Raw genomic sequence first — 19,628 nt, 5'->3', positions numbered from 1 at the left:
AAATACACTCCCCAGTAGGCGGCGGCATAGCGTTTGCACTGCTGCTAAAACTAGCTAGCGAGCGATCAACTCGTAATGACGCCCCATATCATAACACTTCATCACTGCACTACATTCCCCATCCACTGCACTACATCACTATACTACATCCCCTACATGCTGAACTACATCACTACACTACATGCCCAACTACATCACTACACTACATGCCCTTATACAGTGCACTACATACCCTATATGGTACACTACATCACTATACTACATCCCCCTATAAGCTACACCAAATGCCCCCATAGTTGGAGCCAAGCTGCGGGCAGACAGGTGGGTCAGAGACACTGCCTCTGGATGCATCTGCTGTCTCACTGGAGCAGCACAGCACTGCCGGTACAAAAACAAACAAAAACCTGCTGCTCTGTATCTCCTTGGTGCCCCCTCAAATCCTGCACCCAGGGCGCATGCCCTCTTAGCGCACTCCCCCCCTTCCCCGTAGTTGCGGCCCTGGATTGTCCCCTGTTCTGCACAACAGATGAGACGACCAGGCAGCCAACAGCATGCAGCTGAATCTGGCAAATAAACGATATATATATATATATATATATATATCATTTTGTGTGTACTGGCACCCAATGTATCTTTACATCAGTTGTCCCGTTGGCCGATATCCGAGTCGTCCTATTGTGTACCCGGCCATATGCTACTTCCCTGCAACCTTTTCATAAGTAACAGGAAGCCCACACACTTATATAAATGGGCTGCAGAGCAAAACTGTAAAAGTGATAACAAGTTTAGCATGTTTTCTAATTAAATGTATTAGGAATACAGGGGGTAATTCAGAGTTGATCGCAGCAGCAAATTTGTTAGCAGTTGGGCAAAACCATGTGCACTGCAGGTGTGGCAGATATAACATTTGCAGAGAGAGTTAGATTTGGGTGGGTTATTTTGTTTCTGTGCAGGGTAAATACTGGCTGCTTTATTTTTATACTGCAGTTTAGATTTCAGTTTGAACACACCCCACCCAAATGTAACTCTCTCTGCAAATGTTATATCTGCTCTGCCCCCCCTGCAGTGCACATGGTTTTACCCTGCTAACAAATTTGCTGCTGCGATCAACTCTGAATTACCCCCACAGTTACTTCTGCTTTTTGTATAACTATAATGTTAAACTGTATGTTTCAAATAAGTACATTACCACAAAGCAGATTAACATTACTAGAGCTTGAATTATACCTGAATGAGAATGTTTTTCTTCCATCACACTTAGTGAATTAAAAGTTATATTAGGGTGAAATGAATTTAGGTTGTAAATGTAATATATACTGTACTTGTGGTATTTTTGCATCATATCAACACTAGATTATATGTAAAGAATGTGGTCGCTTTCGTTTGAGAATTTGTAAGTTGGAATTCCTCATGTAAATTCTGTGCAGGAACAAATTTTTTTAAAGTGAATTCAGCATTGTAAATGTCACATACTTGGAAGGAAGATAAGCATTTAATTTAGATGATCCTCTCTTGCTGTGTCTCCCACTCACAACGGATTAGGCTTTTCTACAGTACAGTATTTAAGCAAAGTTCTGATAAATGGCTCTGTTCTCCACATAAGAACATTTGTTTTACTAGAGAAAAAATTATTAAAAATCATTTGACGGATCCTATTTCTTTTGTGCTAAGTTTGGGTCAATAGCAATACTGCTTAGAAATACAGATGCATAATAGTTATTGAGTTGTTTATTAGAATCTATGTTATCGGAAGAATACATGATGGAGGGAGCTGTTTCCTTCCTTGTCAATAACCCATAGGCAAATGCAGGGGGGGGGGGGGGGTGTTTCTGGTAATATAACTAGCGCTACCACCACATAATGCAGTTTAAGGGACAGAGCAGAGCTGCTGCACACGCCCAGTGGTAGCATCTTCTTCTACCAAGTTTGCTGTGTGAATCCTCAATCAGTACACTGGACAACAGAGTAGCTACCAGGAAGAAAAGACAGGAGCCTTACCATGAGGTGGGAGAATGTGTGCTTAAAAAGTGCAGGACTGGTTCTATTATGTTTGTGTATTTATTTATTTATTTATTTACTTATTTTGGTATGTTTAATCTTTTCCTGACCACTTATTTATATTATTTATATTATTTAAATGTGTGATACAGCCTATACTATAGACCATCTATATTGTTAAATATTAATACTGTATTCCATACAGTATACATTAATGTCCAGGGTCTTTACTAGGTTCTTCTACCGCTCTGCCAGACTCCCACAATTGCTCCAACGTTCCGTAGAGTGGGAGATTGTGTACTGCATTTGGAAACCCCCCTCTAGAAATCCTACGTTTGCCAGTGCAACCCTGTTGTTGTGGACACTTTTTGATTTTGTCAAATTAATTCCAGCAGCAATAAGGGGCATATTTTATTAGTCGCAGGGTTTATCACGCAACTAATTTATCATGTCACATGAGGAAAAACATATTTAAACGGCCTTTTCCTCACGAAAAAATCACTGGGTTGATGCGCACTAACCCACTGATTCCTGGGGATGCAAGAAAAAAATCATGTCCCTAGTAAATTAGCGCACAGGGTACTTGCAGCTAATTGAATCGGGAGGTGCCAACAATTAGCTGTGGGGTAATCCTTGCAGCTACCTGAAAATGCCCCTAAATGTTGAGCTCTTTCTTATATCTTCTCCCACACCACATCTACCTGATTAGATTGGTAGATGGTTGTTCCCGTTCCAAATGTGGGAGCCCAATTTTGAGCTTGGTCTTTGGGCATGTTCAATAGTAAAATGATTATAAGTCCAGGTGTTGTGCTATATTAACCACCACTTATTTACCTCTTTCACCTAAATGAGCTTCTATGGGATTTTAACTGCAGGTATTTGGTTGTTAAAGATGCAAGAAAATTGTATCAGCGAAGCCGAAAAAGTGTATATTGCAGTTATATTGTTTCTGTACATGGCTGCTTTATTTTTACACTACAATTTAGCAGTGATAAAAGTGGAAAAGTATGCCAGTGGAGAAGTGCCGATGGCAACCAATCAGCTGCTCTGTATACTTTTATAGGATGCAAATGATAAATGTTACTTCAATGCTGATTGGTTGCCATAGGCAACTTCTCCACTTGCTCACTTCTCCACTTTTATCACTGCTTAGTAAATCTCCCCCTTAGGTCCTTATTCTGTAAGCGTTGCATCGCCAATGCAAACACATTTTCCCAGAATACAGGTGCGGTGCATGGGCCAGAAACTGCGTTCACACCGCAATGATGCAAACGCTTCTGCCTGATTGATAGGCAGAGGCATTTGCGGGACACAAACGCTGCATTGCGGAGCTGTGGCATCTATAATGGGGCGGGTCTAAGCTGTTTTTGGGGTGGCAGCATGAAGTCATATGCAGTCGCTGTGAACAGGAAAATGGCGGAAAATGGCGAAAGTCCGAATGACTTTGCAGCCAGGCTGCACAGGCAGGGGCTACCCTTTTCCAGCTATGTGATTGCAATTGAATTGTGACCACATCGCTGGCCGCCATTAGTATGCTGGGTGACCCCCAGCATGCGAGTGATAGCAGCTACAGTTTTGCTAAAATAGTAAAACTACATGTGAAACTGAATCAGGTCCTTAGGCCCCTATTCAGCAAGGATCGCAGTAGTACTAAAATCGCAATTGAGTGATTTTTGTACTACTGCATATGTGCTACATTCATACAGAGTATGCGCGGCCTGCAAATTGCACCTTGATTGATGGCGGGGGCAGCAACGGGGGTGGCGACCGATCGTGCCAGGGGAGTGGTCCGGCCAACACAGCTGCTGCAATCAACATGCAATAGAAACAATAGCAGATTCTGCTAAAAACCAGAATCGGCAATCCAACCTGAATCAGGTCTTTAGTACACCATAGCAATAATAAAGAATTTACTAAGAATAAAACATACAAATATTAAACAAATAAGGGAAGTGGGGGGGGGGGAAATCTAGTAAACCACTTCACACAACTATGCGTTTAGAAACATCACACTTTGTAATGACAAACTGTAGCTTGACAATAATTACTGTTATTGAAAGATTGCAGCTGCTATTGCAGTATCAGTGACAGCATAAGGGACCTGTAAGAGAGATAAAACCAATTGATTTGGACCCTATCACTGGAATAATGTTCAACTGATAACTGTGTTTTCAGAGAGTCAGAACAATTTCTGCATTATAATATGTATGTTATACAAAATTAATAAAACAATTTGTAACGTTTTTTCTTAATTACAGACTATAATAAAGTACTCAAGAATTCGGTTGCTTAAACACTTGGCAGAAGCACACTCAGCTTTGCCCATCTGGATAAAGCAATTTTTACCAGTACTCCACTTCAATATTGTTCTAGTTTCAACAGATTATATTAATAATGCTGGTGAACAACAATTGTTAAATCTTTCCACAAGTGAGCTTTCACTGGGCAAGTTCAGGAACATTGATTTTGTTTTTTTAAGTCATGTGACTTTTCAGGTTTTCTTTGGCTGCTGTTCTGCTGGAATATAAATCATCTTGCAAGCCCTAGTGCTAATGCAGCAGGGTTGTCTATATTTTGCTGCATTCCATGAGCCCTCTACTGTATGCAGACACATTTTCCAGTCTCTGAAGCAGAGATGCATCCCCATAACGTTATGCTTTTGTAACTAAACCTCATGGTAGGGATGGCATTCTTGGGATGATGCACAATATAAGGCTAATACCAAACATAGTGGTTAACATTAAGGCTAAGGGCCTAATTCAGACCTGATCGCTGCTGTGCGTTTTGGCACAGCGGGCGATCAGTTCGGAACTGCGCATGCGCCGGCACCGCAGTGCTCTTGCGCATGCCGGAGATGCTATCGGCATCACAGCCCAGCGAGCCACGGCGGCTGTGTGACATAACACACGCAGCAGCTGCGACCCAGGATGCGACAAGTAGCTCCCTGCAAAAGCGCAGGAGCTGCGCAGGTAGGGAGCTACTTGTCAAGTACAAAAGCATCGCGCTTTAGTACTTGTGCAGGAAGGGGGAGGGGGTGGGCCTGACATGCGGGGCAGACAAATCCGTGCGCTACGATCAAATCTGAATTAGGTCCTAACTTCATTGATCTTGGTCTCAGCAGACCACAGAATAGTTTTTATCTTGGTATGTGGGACCCCACACACTTTCTTGAAGAGTCTAGCTGCAACTTTACGAAAGTGTTCTTCAAAAACGTTTTTTTTTCCACCCATCAATAAAGTGCAGATACAGTATGTTTAGTGCTGGACTTTTGTTGTACCATAGACAGTTTCTCCCATCTTTGAAAAATAATGTAATACTTTCAGAGTTGCCAAAGGCTTCTTGTTGGCCTCCCTAGCAAGTACCCTTCTTGCACAATGTTTACTTTTGGAAGATAGCCTTTTCCAGTCACAGCTGTTTCAAATTACCAATATTTCTTTATGACGACTTGACATGGTTCTGCAGGATATTCAAATTATTTAAATGTTCTTAAATACTTTCTCTAACGGGGCGCTCTTTCATAATCTTTTCTCACATTTGTTGGAATATTATTTCATCGTCATTCTTGTTTGCAAATGCAGTAACCGAGTGCGAGAATTCTCACAGACAGGTGTATTTCTTTTTCTTTTTTTTTAAGAATCCTAATGTGAGCTTTACCAAAGTTACTGTTATTTTACAGACTGTGGGGGTAATTCCAAGTTGATCGCAGCAGGAATTTTTTTTAGCAGTTGGGCAAAACCATGTGCACTGCAGGGGAGGCAGATATAACATGTGCAGAGAGAGTTAGATCTGGGTGGGGTGTGTTCAATCTGCAATCTAATTTGCAGTGTAAAAATAAAGCAGCCAGTATTTACCCCGCACAGAAATAAAATAACCCACCCAAATCTAACTCTCTCTGCACATGTTATATCTGCCTCCCCTGCAGTGCACATGGTTTTGCCCAACTGCTAAAAAATTTCCTGCTGTGATCAACTTGGAATTACCCCCTGTGTTTGAAAAATGACAGCAAGGAGTTGATTGGTTGGTACTTTATCTCTCTCCCTAAATATCCAGATGTACAGTATTTAGTTACTCTGAATGGAAATGGCCTCACATTCTGAAAATGCTGGCAGATCCTGACTTTTGACAGCCCAGCCCCGTCTCCATTCCTTTACTGACCCTGAGGAAATATGTACATGTCACAGTAACACAATGTCACTGTCAGCAGCACTATGCAGACACCACAATGCAGACAAGGTTAAAATGCTACTTAAAGCATGTTAAACGTCTCAGCAGCAGTTGCAGATTTTGAATATAGTTCATGTATTTGGCATTTGATATATCTGTACAGTGTAATGTTTAACCACTTTACTGATGTATTTTTTTCTTTAATATAACTTTGTGTGTGTGTGTGTGTGTGTGTGTGTGTGTGTGTGTGAGTGTATTTGAATATATATTTTTACAACCCTTCCTTCCCCATTCCCCAGGGTTAATACTTTATGTTGAACTACCCCCTTACCCCGATTGTTTGTAGATCCCCCCAGGGTCATTATCCACCCGCAAGTGGAACTTACCACTCCCCTGCGCCACATGCAGAGTGCAGCGGAATATGTCTCAGGGAGGACTGATCATCAGACATCCCTGCTGCAGCTGATCTTTGCACTCATATTAGCCTAACATAGGGGGTCATTCCGAGTTGATAGCTCGCTAGCAACTTTTTGCAGCGCTGCGATCAAGTTAAAACTCGGCAAAACTGCGCATGAGTATGCACCGCAATGGATTTTTACGAAGAATCCATTCACACAACCGATTGCAAGGTGATTGACAGAAAGAGGGCGTTTATGGGTGTCAACTGACCGTTTTCTGGGAGTGTTTGGGAAAATGCAGGCATGTCCAAGCGTTTGCAGGGCGGGTGTCTGACGTCAATTCCGGGACCAAAAAGACTGATGTGATCGCAGCGGCTGAGTAAGTCCAGAGCTACTCAGAAACTGCAAAAAACTTTTTTGTGCCGCTCGGCTGCAAAAGCGTTCGCACACTTGCAAAGCAAAAATACACTCCCCCATAGGCGGCAACTATCTGATCGCAGTGCTGCAAAAAGTTGCTAGCGAGCGATCAACTCGGAATGACCCCCCCATAGGCGGCGACTATCTGATCACAGCACTGCAAAAAGTTGCTAGCGAGCGATCAACTCGGAATGACGCCCCAGTGCTCAGGAGGGAACCATAATCCTATCGTCACACTTTTAGAAGTGGTGCATTCACTCCAGAATGCTGTTCACACAGCCTTCTGGGGCGTGATTTTGGTAGCGATGTCATCAGTCACAATTTTCTACATCACTGCCGGGGAGCAGGAGGAAGTTACATTTGGTGGATGCAGACGGAGGGCATATCAGCAAAAGCCCAGCTGGTTGCGGTTGCATCCCATGAGACTAAGCCAGTTAATAGTTAATTGGCAAACTCTGAAACAATGTGCATAAAAATGATAATGCCAAACCAACTAGCTTAATTATTATTTATTATTATTGTGTATTTATATAGTGCATACAAAATGATTTAGTAACTAAATAACCTACCAGAATGCTATTGGCCTGTGGGAGAAAACCGAAACACCTGGAGGAAACCCACACAGACAAGAGGAGAACATACAAACACTGCACCATTGATGCCATGGATAGCACTGAACCCATTGACAAAGTGCTCTGACTCATCAATGCTAAGCCCTTTGCCACCAAGTTAGGTTTTCTAAGCCTCGTATAATTTAGATATTATTCAAGAGGATATATCCTTTGCCACATTAACTCCAGGACACCCATCCAGCCCGATACAGTGGGAATGGTGGTGAATAATACCAGCCAGTAGAGGTATGTAGCTATTACATCTGCAGAACTGAGGGGGCGTGCCTTGAGCCCATGTCAAAGCACGCATGTCAGAGCTGCCTCCCCTGGTCCTGTTTTCAATGCAGTTATACTCTGAGGTGCGGCCTCCACCCCCAGCTCCAGTTTCTGATTGCCAGAGGGAGCAGACCTCTCCTCTATCTCTATATATTTGCAGCGGAACATTAGAAAGAACATTAGCTTATGAGAAGTGAATATTGATTACACTTATAGCTTTCTGTATAACACTAGATACATTATCTTGACTCAGCCATAAAAGTAATACTGGGCCTGATTGAGCTAAGTCTAAAGCTGGGTACACACTGGCAGATATTTCTGCAGTTCAATCGATCTGCAGATATATCTGTTGATGGCGGTTGTTCATACACACAGAAAGATGCACCAATATATCTGCAGATATATTGTCCATCTGCTGTGTTGCACAGCAGATGCAATATATCTGTGAAAGACGTCTTTCACAGACATACTGTATTGCTTGTACACACCTGCAGATCAGCAAAAGATATATTGGCCGATCAATTCATTGGCCAATATATCTGCCAGTGTGTACCCAGTATTAGACTTACTCAGTTGGCCGAGGGCTGCGACCATTGCAAACGATGGTCTGATGCTGCATCTTCGGATCAGCGCTGCATGCAGGATGTGTCTTTTCCTACAGACATCTTCTGCTGCATTAAATATTTGAGCATTGCAATGAGCAAAGCTCACTGCAACCATCTCTGAATCAGGCCTTCAGTTACTACTTTGGTAACACAAATATATGTAAAGCAAATTAAATTATGTTATAGTCAATTATATTTATATTTACATTTATGAGTCAAACACTGATTAATTATTATCCTGCTATACAATAATTGTACATTTCAATGATTACACTTCCAGATTTGCATAAAAAAAGTAGACTTCTCATGTAATAATGTAATAGTGGGGCATCTGGTTCATCATTATTTATCCTTCAGCTGTATATATACTGGTGTATTATATATATATATATATATATACTGGATAGATAGATATATAGATAGATAGATAGATAGATACCAAATGGTCAACATGCATTAGGTCGACAGGTACAAAATGTCGACAGATGAAAGGTAGTCAGTTCTTAAGGTCAACAGGTACAAAAAGTTGACAGGGTCAAAATGTCGACATGACAATGATCGGCACGTTTTATTTTGGTTTGGGGGGGGCATAACTTGCATATTTCATGTTATGTGATCACCATCAGTACAAACATGTACCCTTGCAGGCTCGCTTTACACGCCGTGCTTCGAGCAAAGTGGCTCGCTTCGCTCACCACAGATTTCTATTCCCAATAGATGTTCCCATGGATAGTAAATCAAGCAAATGTTCAGACAACATGTGGGAAAAAAAAAGTATTGACCATTTATGTGTTGACCATAGTCATGTCGACCTTTTGAACCTGTCGACCTTAAGCACTGTTGACCTAATCCACGTTGACCATATGGTGATGACCTACTGACTGTCGACTATTACACTGTCAATCTACCATCTGGATACCAGTCCAAATGCCTGGCACTCTCCCCTCTGTGGGCCTAATTCAGACCTGATTGCTAGCAAGCGATTTTTGCACTGCTGCGATCAGATAGTCGCCGCCTACAGGGGGAGTGTATTTTAACTGTGCAAGTGTGTGAACACATATGTAGCAGAGCTGCACAAACTGATTTTGTGCAGTCTCTGCGCAGCCCAGGACTTACTCAGCCGCTGCGATCACATCAGCCTGTCCAGGACCGGAATTGACGTCAGGACCCTTCCCTGCAAACGCATTGACACGCCTGCATTTTTCCAGACACTCCCTGAAAATGGTCAGTTGACACCCACAAACGCCTTCTTACAGTCAATCACCTTGCAATCGCCCGTGCGAACGGATCTGTCGCACAAACCATCACTGAGCGGTGATCCGCTTTGTGACCGTGCGACGCGCCTGCGCATTCCAGTGCATATGCATTTGCAGTTTGGACCTGATCGCCCGCTGAGCGATAACGCACAGCAGTGATCAGGTCTGAATTACCCCGTGTGCAATAATGTACCCTGGTGCCTACCAAGGTCTACCCATTAATTTGTACACATAAGAGGGAAGAATCAGTTCAGGATTACATTTATGTACTAGATGTTGTACCCGACGCTGCCTGAGTTTGTGTTCCTCTCCTTCATCCTCTGTCTCCCACCTCATCTATTTCTGTGATCAGCACTTGATTTTATTTTACAGATGATCTATAGCATTATCTTGTTTTCTTTTTATCTTTATTATGTTTTTGGGACATCTACACCTTTTCTCTTCTACAGATTGTGGATGATGTTACGATATTGTTATTGGTTGAATTTCTGGAGTGTCTGTGTTTTCAACATGAGGTGGTACTGTGTGTGATGAGTAAGTATGTGAAATACCTATGAAAGTAAGGCTAGGAGTACATTTTCAATGATCAATTATTTATATTCTTAAACTTGGTACACATCTGAACGACGATGCGACCAAGCAATGTGGCGATGCGATGTAACTATATATTGCATTGCAATAAACACTGACAATCTGCTGTGTGATGACGCAATATTGTTACATGATTCACAAAACAATACCACATCATTTGTGGAATCGTCCAACTGAAAGTGTGACTACCCAATTCATCAAAGGCTAAATTCGGTGGATTTGGAGGCATGCATTATACGATGGTCGTTTGCAATCCACTGCGGATTGCAACATTGTCCAATATATAGTATAGTGTGTAACATCTTAACTAATGTACTACTGTATAATTTTAGAGAATATGGTTACATTTGAAACACACACACGCAAGACACACACACATTCATTTAATTTAGCAAAGTGTATTCTAAACAGGATTTACATTTTAAAACTGTTGCACGGTAACTGAATAATTGTTTATCTTCACATGTATAAATCATTGCAAATCCTATCAGTTTCAATGCCCAAAGAGGCCAAGCAGATGCTTTATCTTACCAAAAGCACAATGCTCAGTGGTCTGTTTTGTATCATTTACACATCCTGAGATTCCTGTTTTTCCTGGGATGTGATATTGGTGGATCCTTGTTAATCACTTTCTCACAGTCTCTCCTACTCAATATGCAGCTGAGACATTTTTTCATAGCATGGATGCATCAATCTAGGGTAGTCATCTACTTAAACTTAAGTGGGAATCCAGGCTACTAGTCAGATAACGTATGCAAGTAGTATGAGAGAGCATGATAGCAGCTGTGAGTGACAAAGGTTTGCATATATGCAGTGCTCAGTAATGTTATCATGTAGGTTGTGATATGACAACCTTAAAGTACTGTACAAGTATACTTTTATACCGAGCATGATCTTCATGCCAATGACAAGCATGGCATAAGGCATAGGTATTTCCTGTTTAGCATTCAGTCACAATATCAATACATGTACATCAAATGTTGCTTACAGCTATTTGTTAAAACCTCCCCTGAAATTATAGCAATTTGGAAAAGTAAATACTTTTTGAACATTATAGATTAATCAATTCTACTTAAAAAACTTATCCAATGTTTGGTTGTATAGTCTTTCCATCAGGGGCACATTGGGTAGAGATGCTTAAAGCATCATGGTCACAGTTTGCTTTAAGGAGAGTAAGTAAATCTGAGGGAGTAAGGCCACAACAGCTTGGGAGCATTGCGCCGCCTCCCTGGCAGAACATGTCTTTGTACTATGGGCCTGATTCACAGAAGTATGCAAAATTGATTATTAGCAGACTGCGCGTGTGCTGTGTTCACATTACGCATGCGACAAAATGCCGCTGTAAACCCGCACACGCTGAGGACTCCTTCACAAAGTGATTGACAGGAAGTGAAACATTAGGGGTGTAAACATGGTGTTAGCGGGGAGTGGTTGTAAAACTGCAGGAGTGTCATACCCATTTCTGGGGTGTGTATCTGCCTTTAGCTGCGTGCCTTAATGTACAAAGATATGGCAACCGCATGACTGCGTGGGTTCAATATGCGTAGCCATACTGTATGTCTACCCTTTAGCCCGATGTTCCTTGTTCTTGCGTATAGTCTGCATACGTGAATGTAATTGCGAATGAGTTGCTGTAGCTCCGGCGGGCGTCTCTTTTCATTACTGGGCAGCAGCTACACTTGCTGATATCAGCAGATGTGTTGTGGTGAAAATCGCACTCGCAGCTGCATTAGCGTGATTCTCTGAATCAGGCCCTACTGAACCAAATTCCTGCTCTTGGTGCCTCTAGATTCTATAGACCACAGGGTGGCAGGGAGCAAATTTGCAACACAAACACAGCAGTATTTACACTAGACATATGTCATGTACAAGTTGCCCATAGTAAAGATGCAGCTTGACAGTGTTAGCAGTAAATAATAAACTTATTTTACCATTGAGATGGCTATTAATTGACACATTATAGCCACAACGCTAATGAATCAGATAGGGAGGTCAATAATTGCTGAATATATTTGTACCAACCCTCCAGTACCTCGGCATGCTGACCTCCGGGATCCCAAGCGCCGGTGACATGACCGCATCATATATATATATATATATATATATATATATATATATATATAAATTTTCCTATGAACAATAGAAATGTCCTTTCAATAAATTAAAACAGTAACTATATTAAGTCTGTTGAGCCTTCACCGGCTGCACCGCCACTAGTTCTGCATGTGTTTGGAAGCATATCTGGTGTATGCACAGTAGGGAAGTGTACATCTAACACAAGAAATATGTGTCATTTAATGGACTGTGCTAACTTTTTTATTACACACACGTACAGGGGTGCCGACAGCTGTGGCGGGCAAGGTTAATCTGAGGGGGCGTAGCCAATGCAAGGAGGTGTGGCCAGCCGCCCTCCTGGACGGGGGCACTGGGTGAGCAGCAGAGAAAGGGTGATTCCCACCCCCCCACCCCCTGCATGTCACGCAGGGAGAGAGGACACTGCTGCAGCTGCCTCTCTCCTCTACACAGCACACAGTAGCGTGTGTGCTGCACTGGGGAGAGTGGCTGCCATGTAATTTCTTTCCCTGCTCCATGCAGACGCTGTCTAAATCAGGAAGGGGGCGGGGGGGTGGCAGCAAGACCCAAGCCCCTCCAACAGGCCCAGGCTAAGACTACCCGCCCCCCACTTGGCGCCACTGCACACACGTGTCTGTATCTGTATCTGTTGTTGTTTTTTTTATAATTTACTTTAGGTCTACAACCTGCTACTCACATCACTGTGACAGGTTAAAAACTGTTTCATGTTCATTTTGTTTTTTTAGTTTTATGTTTTTCTTTTCTATTGCTACTTGGTCTTTCTGAATTGTAAATATTTCCATTAAAATGCATTTTGGGTTATACCAGTACCAATTTACAGAATATTCATTCACAATGTCTAGTGTAATATCAACCTTAAATACATCCCTAGATAAATCTTATACTTGAAATATAAACTGAACTTTGACAAAAACAAGTTTATAACACTGGCATGAAATAAGTGTTCAAATGGTTTAATCTAAAACCTAAATGTGTCATTTGTTTAATGTTTTACAGGTGTTCTTGAGATTAGAACAGTAACAGTTGGAATTGTGGCAATTAGAGGAGTGCAAAGTAATTACTTCCTAGCTATGAATAAGTCTGGAAAGCTCTATGGAAAGGTAAAACACACATTTCATACGCACATGAACGCACACAGACACACAATTGATTTTTTGATTCATCAAGTAATATTGTACACATTTTTACTTTGCAGAAATTGTGCAATGAAGACTGCAACTTTAAAGAGTTAATCCAGGAGAACAAATACAACACATATGCATCAGCAAAGTGGACAAATAACGGAAAGGAGATGTTTGTTGCTTTGAACAATAAAGGGTCTCCGATAAAAGGGAAAAAATCCAAGATAGAAAATAAAAGCTCCCACTTCCTTCCAATGCAAATGTCCTAACCGTTATTCACCAGTTCCAGCAGAAATATTTTTTTATCTTAATAATATTAATAATATTAATAATAAAAATAAAAACATACAAAGGACAAAAGAAAAAAAGCTGGATCTACTACTGAAAATCCGAACAAGCTGGACTTGCGCATTCATTTGGATTTAAAGACTTCCGTCCAAAAAAGGAAAAAACACTAATATAGCCAAAGCAAGATATACTTAAGTATAAGTTGTAAAAATTCAGAAGAGTTGTACAAACATATGTTAGTAATAATCCAGGGGTATTATTTTTGGTAAATTATGTAACCCCAAAGAAGGAGAATTGACTTGATAATCTGATGATTTATATTTAAAATAAAAATCTGCTTGTCAAATATAGCTGCTATAAAAAAATATTTTTTTGTACATTTTTTTTATTTTTTAAAAGAGCAGATATTAGTGTTATGTAAAATATGTCGGATCATGAGGCTGCTGGAATGATGTCAGATTTTCAAGTCAATTCTGCATGTAGACTAAATCATTCTTAGTGAGGAAACTGTATGCACACTATAATATAAGAAAATAATAGTTTAACCTTTGTGACTATGACATTCAAATAAAATGTATTTATCGATAAAGGATTTACCACCACTGTCATTTACTCCTCATTCTTAAGAATGCCAGATGTTGCTAAATATTTAAAAAATCAACAATACTACAAATGTATTACTCACTTGTCTATGTGCAGTTTGGTCTACATATGAAAACATCAATCTCTTGCAATTATGACCTAATAAAAGTATTTCAGTTATTAAACCTTCTTCTCCTTAAACAATGCTTTTGTTATACAGCAACAAGATATCAGTTGTAAAATTAGATCTTGTTTTATTGGAGAATATCACAAATCTATTGTTTAAAATCATGATCAATTGAAAACAGTTATGACCTAAAACAGGATGTATTATTGTATTTATTACATCACATTTCCATATACATATAGGGCCTGATTTTGAATTGCATGCAATGCCAGGGTTTATGGAGTGACTTTCCGCTACTGTGTGGAAATCCCTAAAACTTGTACTGCGCTTGCCTTATGCAGTTGCCATTGATAGTGATACACATAGTATTAGAAATGTTTTGGAAACATTCCTGGGAGGTGGTTATTAATGCATTATCATGGGCATTCTATGCAAGTGTTAAGGGCATTTCAGTGAAAGCTGCTGATATAATAGGTCATACTCAGACAGAAACTGCACCTGCGATAGGGCTGGTTCAAGCTTCAATGGGACGACCAATGGTGACACATCAATAGTATTACAGCGTCTATAGATGCCCAAAGTGCACATTCATACACACAGATGTACACAAGGTAATGGCTTTGTAGCCACATTTGCATAAAGATGCAGATGCCAAAAACACAGTTGCAGCTGAAGAAGCATCCAACTCTGAATCTTGGCCCATAGGAAGGTAGAATGAAGTACCTTCTGATCAGCAAATTCTAAAAGATTCAAAAATTTGCTTTATTATCATTTCTTTCTCTTCTTCACTAATTTGGAACTGTTTTTTTTTTTGGGATAGATAGCCAAGGACACAATGTGGTTTCAAGAATACAACATATTTCCATATTGTGACACATATTGGGGCCGATGTACAGTTGAGCATACATTAGAGCAGTGGTTCCCAACCTCGGTCCTCAAGTACCCCCAACAGTTCATGTTTTCCAGGTCTCCTCACAGGATTGCAAGTGAAATAATTAGCTCCACCTGTGGGTCTTTTAAAATGTGTCAGTGAGTAATGAATACACCTGTTCAACTGCTAGGTGACCTGGAAAACATGAACTGTTGGGGGTACTTGAGGACCGAGGTTGGGAACCACTGCATTAGAGTATCATGTGTGAATTAGCACTGTGCATGCTCAGCAAGTGAATGCACGCATATGCTAAGCAATCTCACATGTAGTTTGCACATATCAAATCTTACCAGCACAGTAGCAAAGTTCAGTAAGGGAGTTCTCGCAAATGCAACCCATGCAGACCAGCACATCAGTGTGAGATTTTGCACCTAATAAATAGTAGGTGTGAATACACACTGATGATGAGGACTTGTAGTAAATAAGGAATATATACTACCCAATCAGAGTTCTGTATATGTACAAAAATACACAATGTTCCCACACATATTACGTTTGCTTTCTGTGTAGCATTTTACTTTTAACTCTGCATAAGCCACCTCCCCTCACAGCTTTGACTGACTGCCAGGACATAGCCTCCTGCCAGCTCCCCTCACAGCTCACATTAGTTGCCTGACAGAACACATCACCCTGTCACCAACCTTCACCAGGGCTGCAACAGAAATCTTGGAGCCCGGTACACTCATGTTTTTGGGGCCCCCATCCCTCCCTGGTAGGCACAGGTGGGTCAGGTATTGGCTCATCCCCATCTCTCTCCAGCCTCACCCCCGCATCTCCACCCTCACAACTCACCTGCATCGCTTCAACTTTCCAGCGCCATCCCTGTGTCTCTAGCCTCACCATCCCCCAATGTCTTTCCATCTCCAACCAAGCACTCCTCCCACCTGTGTCTCTCAGTCTCTCCCCTCTCCTCCCACTATGTCTCTCAGCCTACCCTATCTCTCTGAGCTCCCTTCCCACTTCTCAGTCTCAGGCAGTCTCCCCCTCACTATGTGTCTTCTCTCAGCAACACCCCCCCCCCCCGTGTCTCACAGTCTCTCCATCCCCGTGTTTCTCAGCCTCTCCATCCATTCTCCGCTTACTCTCAGCCACCCACTGTGAACATCAGCCTGCCCCGGTGTCTCTCATCTCCCCTACTCGTTACTCTTAACCTCCTTGTGTCTCTCAGTCTGTTCTCAGCTGCCCCCTCCCCCCTCACCATGTCTTTCAGCCCCACACTTATCCCCTGCTGCTCTGTACTCAATTCTCAGATGGATGGCGGCATGATCGGCTCTCTGCAAGTCAGCCAAAAAGAAACTTTATTGCGTTACTGCCATCCACCAATGATCTTCTCTACTGCTAATACAGCGCAGCTCTGCGGAAGTTGCACACACAGGCAAGGGGGACACAGGAACTGATCTCCCGAGATACCTGAGGGTTCAGGGCCCCTTGGAATCTCGTGGGCCCAGTGTAAGTGTCCCCTTTGACTGCCCTATCACCTCTCCTTTCAACTCACCCTGACCCCACCTTCAGCTGCTTCATAAGTCACACCCAGCAGGTAGAAAGGTCAGACATAAGTCTCCATGTGCTGATTATATCGATATTCAAATATATTTACAATGATATATTGGTCATTTTGATAGTTATGGTGCTTGCACCTTATTAGAAAGAAAGGGCAAGGAATATAGAAAAGGGGGAGAGAGAAACAGACGAAAACAAAGACCTGACAAGAGGGGGAGAGAGAGATGGGGGAACTATTGGAAAAGACAGGTAGGAAGAAAAAGGCGGTGGATGGGGAGAGCCAGAGACGGATAAGACAAGTAGAGAAAGAAAGACAAAAGTGGTAACGACACCCACCATAGCAGCAACCCAGTGAATGCAGGACCTTTGACAAGGTAAACAAAGTCAAGGATTATATTCTGGGGCGAACATGAAGACACTGTGATATCTAATCTGTGTCACTGTTTACCTCCATGGAGGATACACTCCAGATATTGGACTACAGTAAAGAGTGCTGGCTACTAAAACTCTCTCTCTCTCTCTCTCTCTCTCTCTCTCTCTCTCTCTCTCTATATATATATATATATATGTAATACCCCACAATGTGAAGTATTACAGTATGTCTGAAATTGTGCATCACTCTACAGTGCAGGTGTATGTCATTATATAACTGACAGACCGCAGCCCCAGCAACTGCTCAAGAGCTCAGGAGCAGGTCACATGACCAGTCAGGTGGTTAGGCCAGTTACAGTTGGGAGAGGTAGTTGATGGAGAGCTCGCTGAGGGGACGGAGAGAGGTGCGCTGGTGCTGCGTACTCGGTGCGGCATTAACAGCTGTGGTAACCGCTCCCTACCTGCATCTGATGGCAAAGTTAAGCTGAATTACTCCGAATAGACTCCGGTGTGTCCCGCTGAGCTTGGAGAGTGAGTCCGGTGTGGAGATCCTTATCCGCGCTCCAGAGAAGATGTCATCTCTGACGCTGATGATGGGGGCGGTAGCGGATCCCTCCCTCTGACTGCCTGCTGTAAGATACTTCTAGCGGGGACGCCTTCAGGAAAGTGTCTTGGAGGTGACTGACATTCATAGATGGAGACTCTGCCCGACAGTGAGTAAGTGTGTGAACACACAGGGAGGATCGGGAGGTGGCCCCGGACGGTCCATATAAGGCAATCAGAGGGCGCACAGAGACAGCTATAGTAGGGCTGTATGTCCCTGGAGGGATTCTCACATCCAACTGAACAATATTAATCTAAAACAGCCTATTTCAACCTACACTGACTGCCCAGAGCAAGATAAGCTATTTTAGACCGGACACAGTATCCCCTCACTTTGGCATGTAGTTAGAGCCAATTGCTGCAGCATAGTGTCACTGTCCTAAAGTCATAAAGACCCTGATATTACAGCAGCATAGAGAATACAGAGACTTAAGTATTAGCTGAGACCTCATAATTATTAACCAGTTTACCTCTAGCTATTGAATTGCACTTATACGTTGAGGACACTCTGCAGGTGAACTACAAAAACCTAAGTTGGGTTTAAGTGAGCCCTGTCCAGCGCACAGTCAGTAAACAGCCAGGCAGGACCAGGTACCCATCTTATTCAGAGGGATACAGAGTTCAGACAATCATTTAGGACCAATATATTAAGCCTGCTTCACCTTCACAGAGATTTATCAGCACCAATTAACTCTTTCGTTAAGGGAGTACTTTCAACTTATTTACAAAGAACTTGTATGGAAAGAATAATTGTTCTTGGCTAAAGGCAGGGAGTTCATATAAACGCTATACCTCAAAGATTCCTATTAGGCGCCATAAACTTCATGTGCACCAACGTGGTAGTAAGCTAATAACCTGCACAGTATAAACTAAAGGGGAAAAGAACATTGATTTGTGTCACTTTAATATAGTTCTTGTCAGTGCATGCATGACACTCTATTGCTACTTTGGTTATTGAGGAATTCACTGTCCTAACCTTCTTGTATCTGGTACTAGCGGTATGCATAAAGTTCAGAGTTAAGATTTCTAATCCGCTTAGGAAGGAAGAACCAGAGACGACAGGTTCCGGCCTAATCAAACATTCTGTTTATTGTGTAGGCAATTGTTCCTGTGTATTGTGAAAAGCAAACCAATTTGTGAAATTGACATTTGTTGTAATACTTGTTGAAAGAGAAGGGCATCTTTGAACCATATTAATAAATAAATTGAGTTGTTGACGAAAACCAGTGACTGCTATTCCTAAATATATTGACAATACTCATCTCTCTGCGAAGACGAGAGAAGACCGCCAAGTACAAGGTAGGATCCTTAGGGTATATGGTTCACTAATTCCTACATTCACAGTGGGTTTCCATAACTCATCACCCGAGGGGTTCACACACACACATATATATATATATATATATATATATATATTATAAACACCCCCTGCTCTTTCTGAACCCACCCTCATATTTCTGCTGCTCCACCCCTGCTTGTCCTGTGTCCACTCCCCTCCAAACTTTCCTCGTCCCACCCTGTCTAGCAATATTGCTTTTCTTTCCTGCTATAATGATGTAAGCCTAATGTCATGATGTTATGCAGGGCCAGCGACAGGGAGGGTCAAAGGGGACACCAGTACTGGGTCCCAAGGATACTTCACTTAGGGGTCTATTTACTAAGCCTTGGTGCTTTATCTCCATCCACTTTATCTC

The 19,628-nt window shown here is 42.0% G+C and overlaps 2 protein-coding genes across 12 annotated transcripts in view; one reads left to right on the top strand and one right to left on the bottom strand.

Moving 5' to 3' along the window:
• FGF7 (fibroblast growth factor 7) overlaps positions 1–14,586 on the top strand; it is a 59,193-nt gene extending 44,607 nt beyond the window's left edge. For both annotated transcript variants that reach the window (XM_063926034.1, XM_063926035.1), the window contains 2 exons: positions 13,407–13,510; positions 13,606–14,586. In XM_063926034.1, coding sequence (XP_063782104.1) covers positions 13,407–13,510; positions 13,606–13,800 — 299 coding nt within the window. In that variant the 3' untranslated portion in view covers positions 13,801–14,586. The remainder of the gene's footprint in view (positions 1–13,406; positions 13,511–13,605) is intronic.
• Positions 1–19,628, bottom strand: part of FAM227B (family with sequence similarity 227 member B) — a 1,159,103-nt gene that overhangs the window by 547,933 nt on the left and 591,542 nt on the right. The gene's annotated exons all lie outside the window — the stretch shown is intronic.

The sequence above is a fragment of the Pseudophryne corroboree genome, chromosome 6, assembly GCF_028390025.1.
Source record: "Pseudophryne corroboree isolate aPseCor3 chromosome 6, aPseCor3.hap2, whole genome shotgun sequence".
Classification (NCBI taxonomy): Eukaryota; Metazoa; Chordata; class Amphibia; order Anura; family Myobatrachidae; genus Pseudophryne; species Pseudophryne corroboree.
This window is presented reverse-complemented; position numbering and strand designations above follow the sequence as displayed.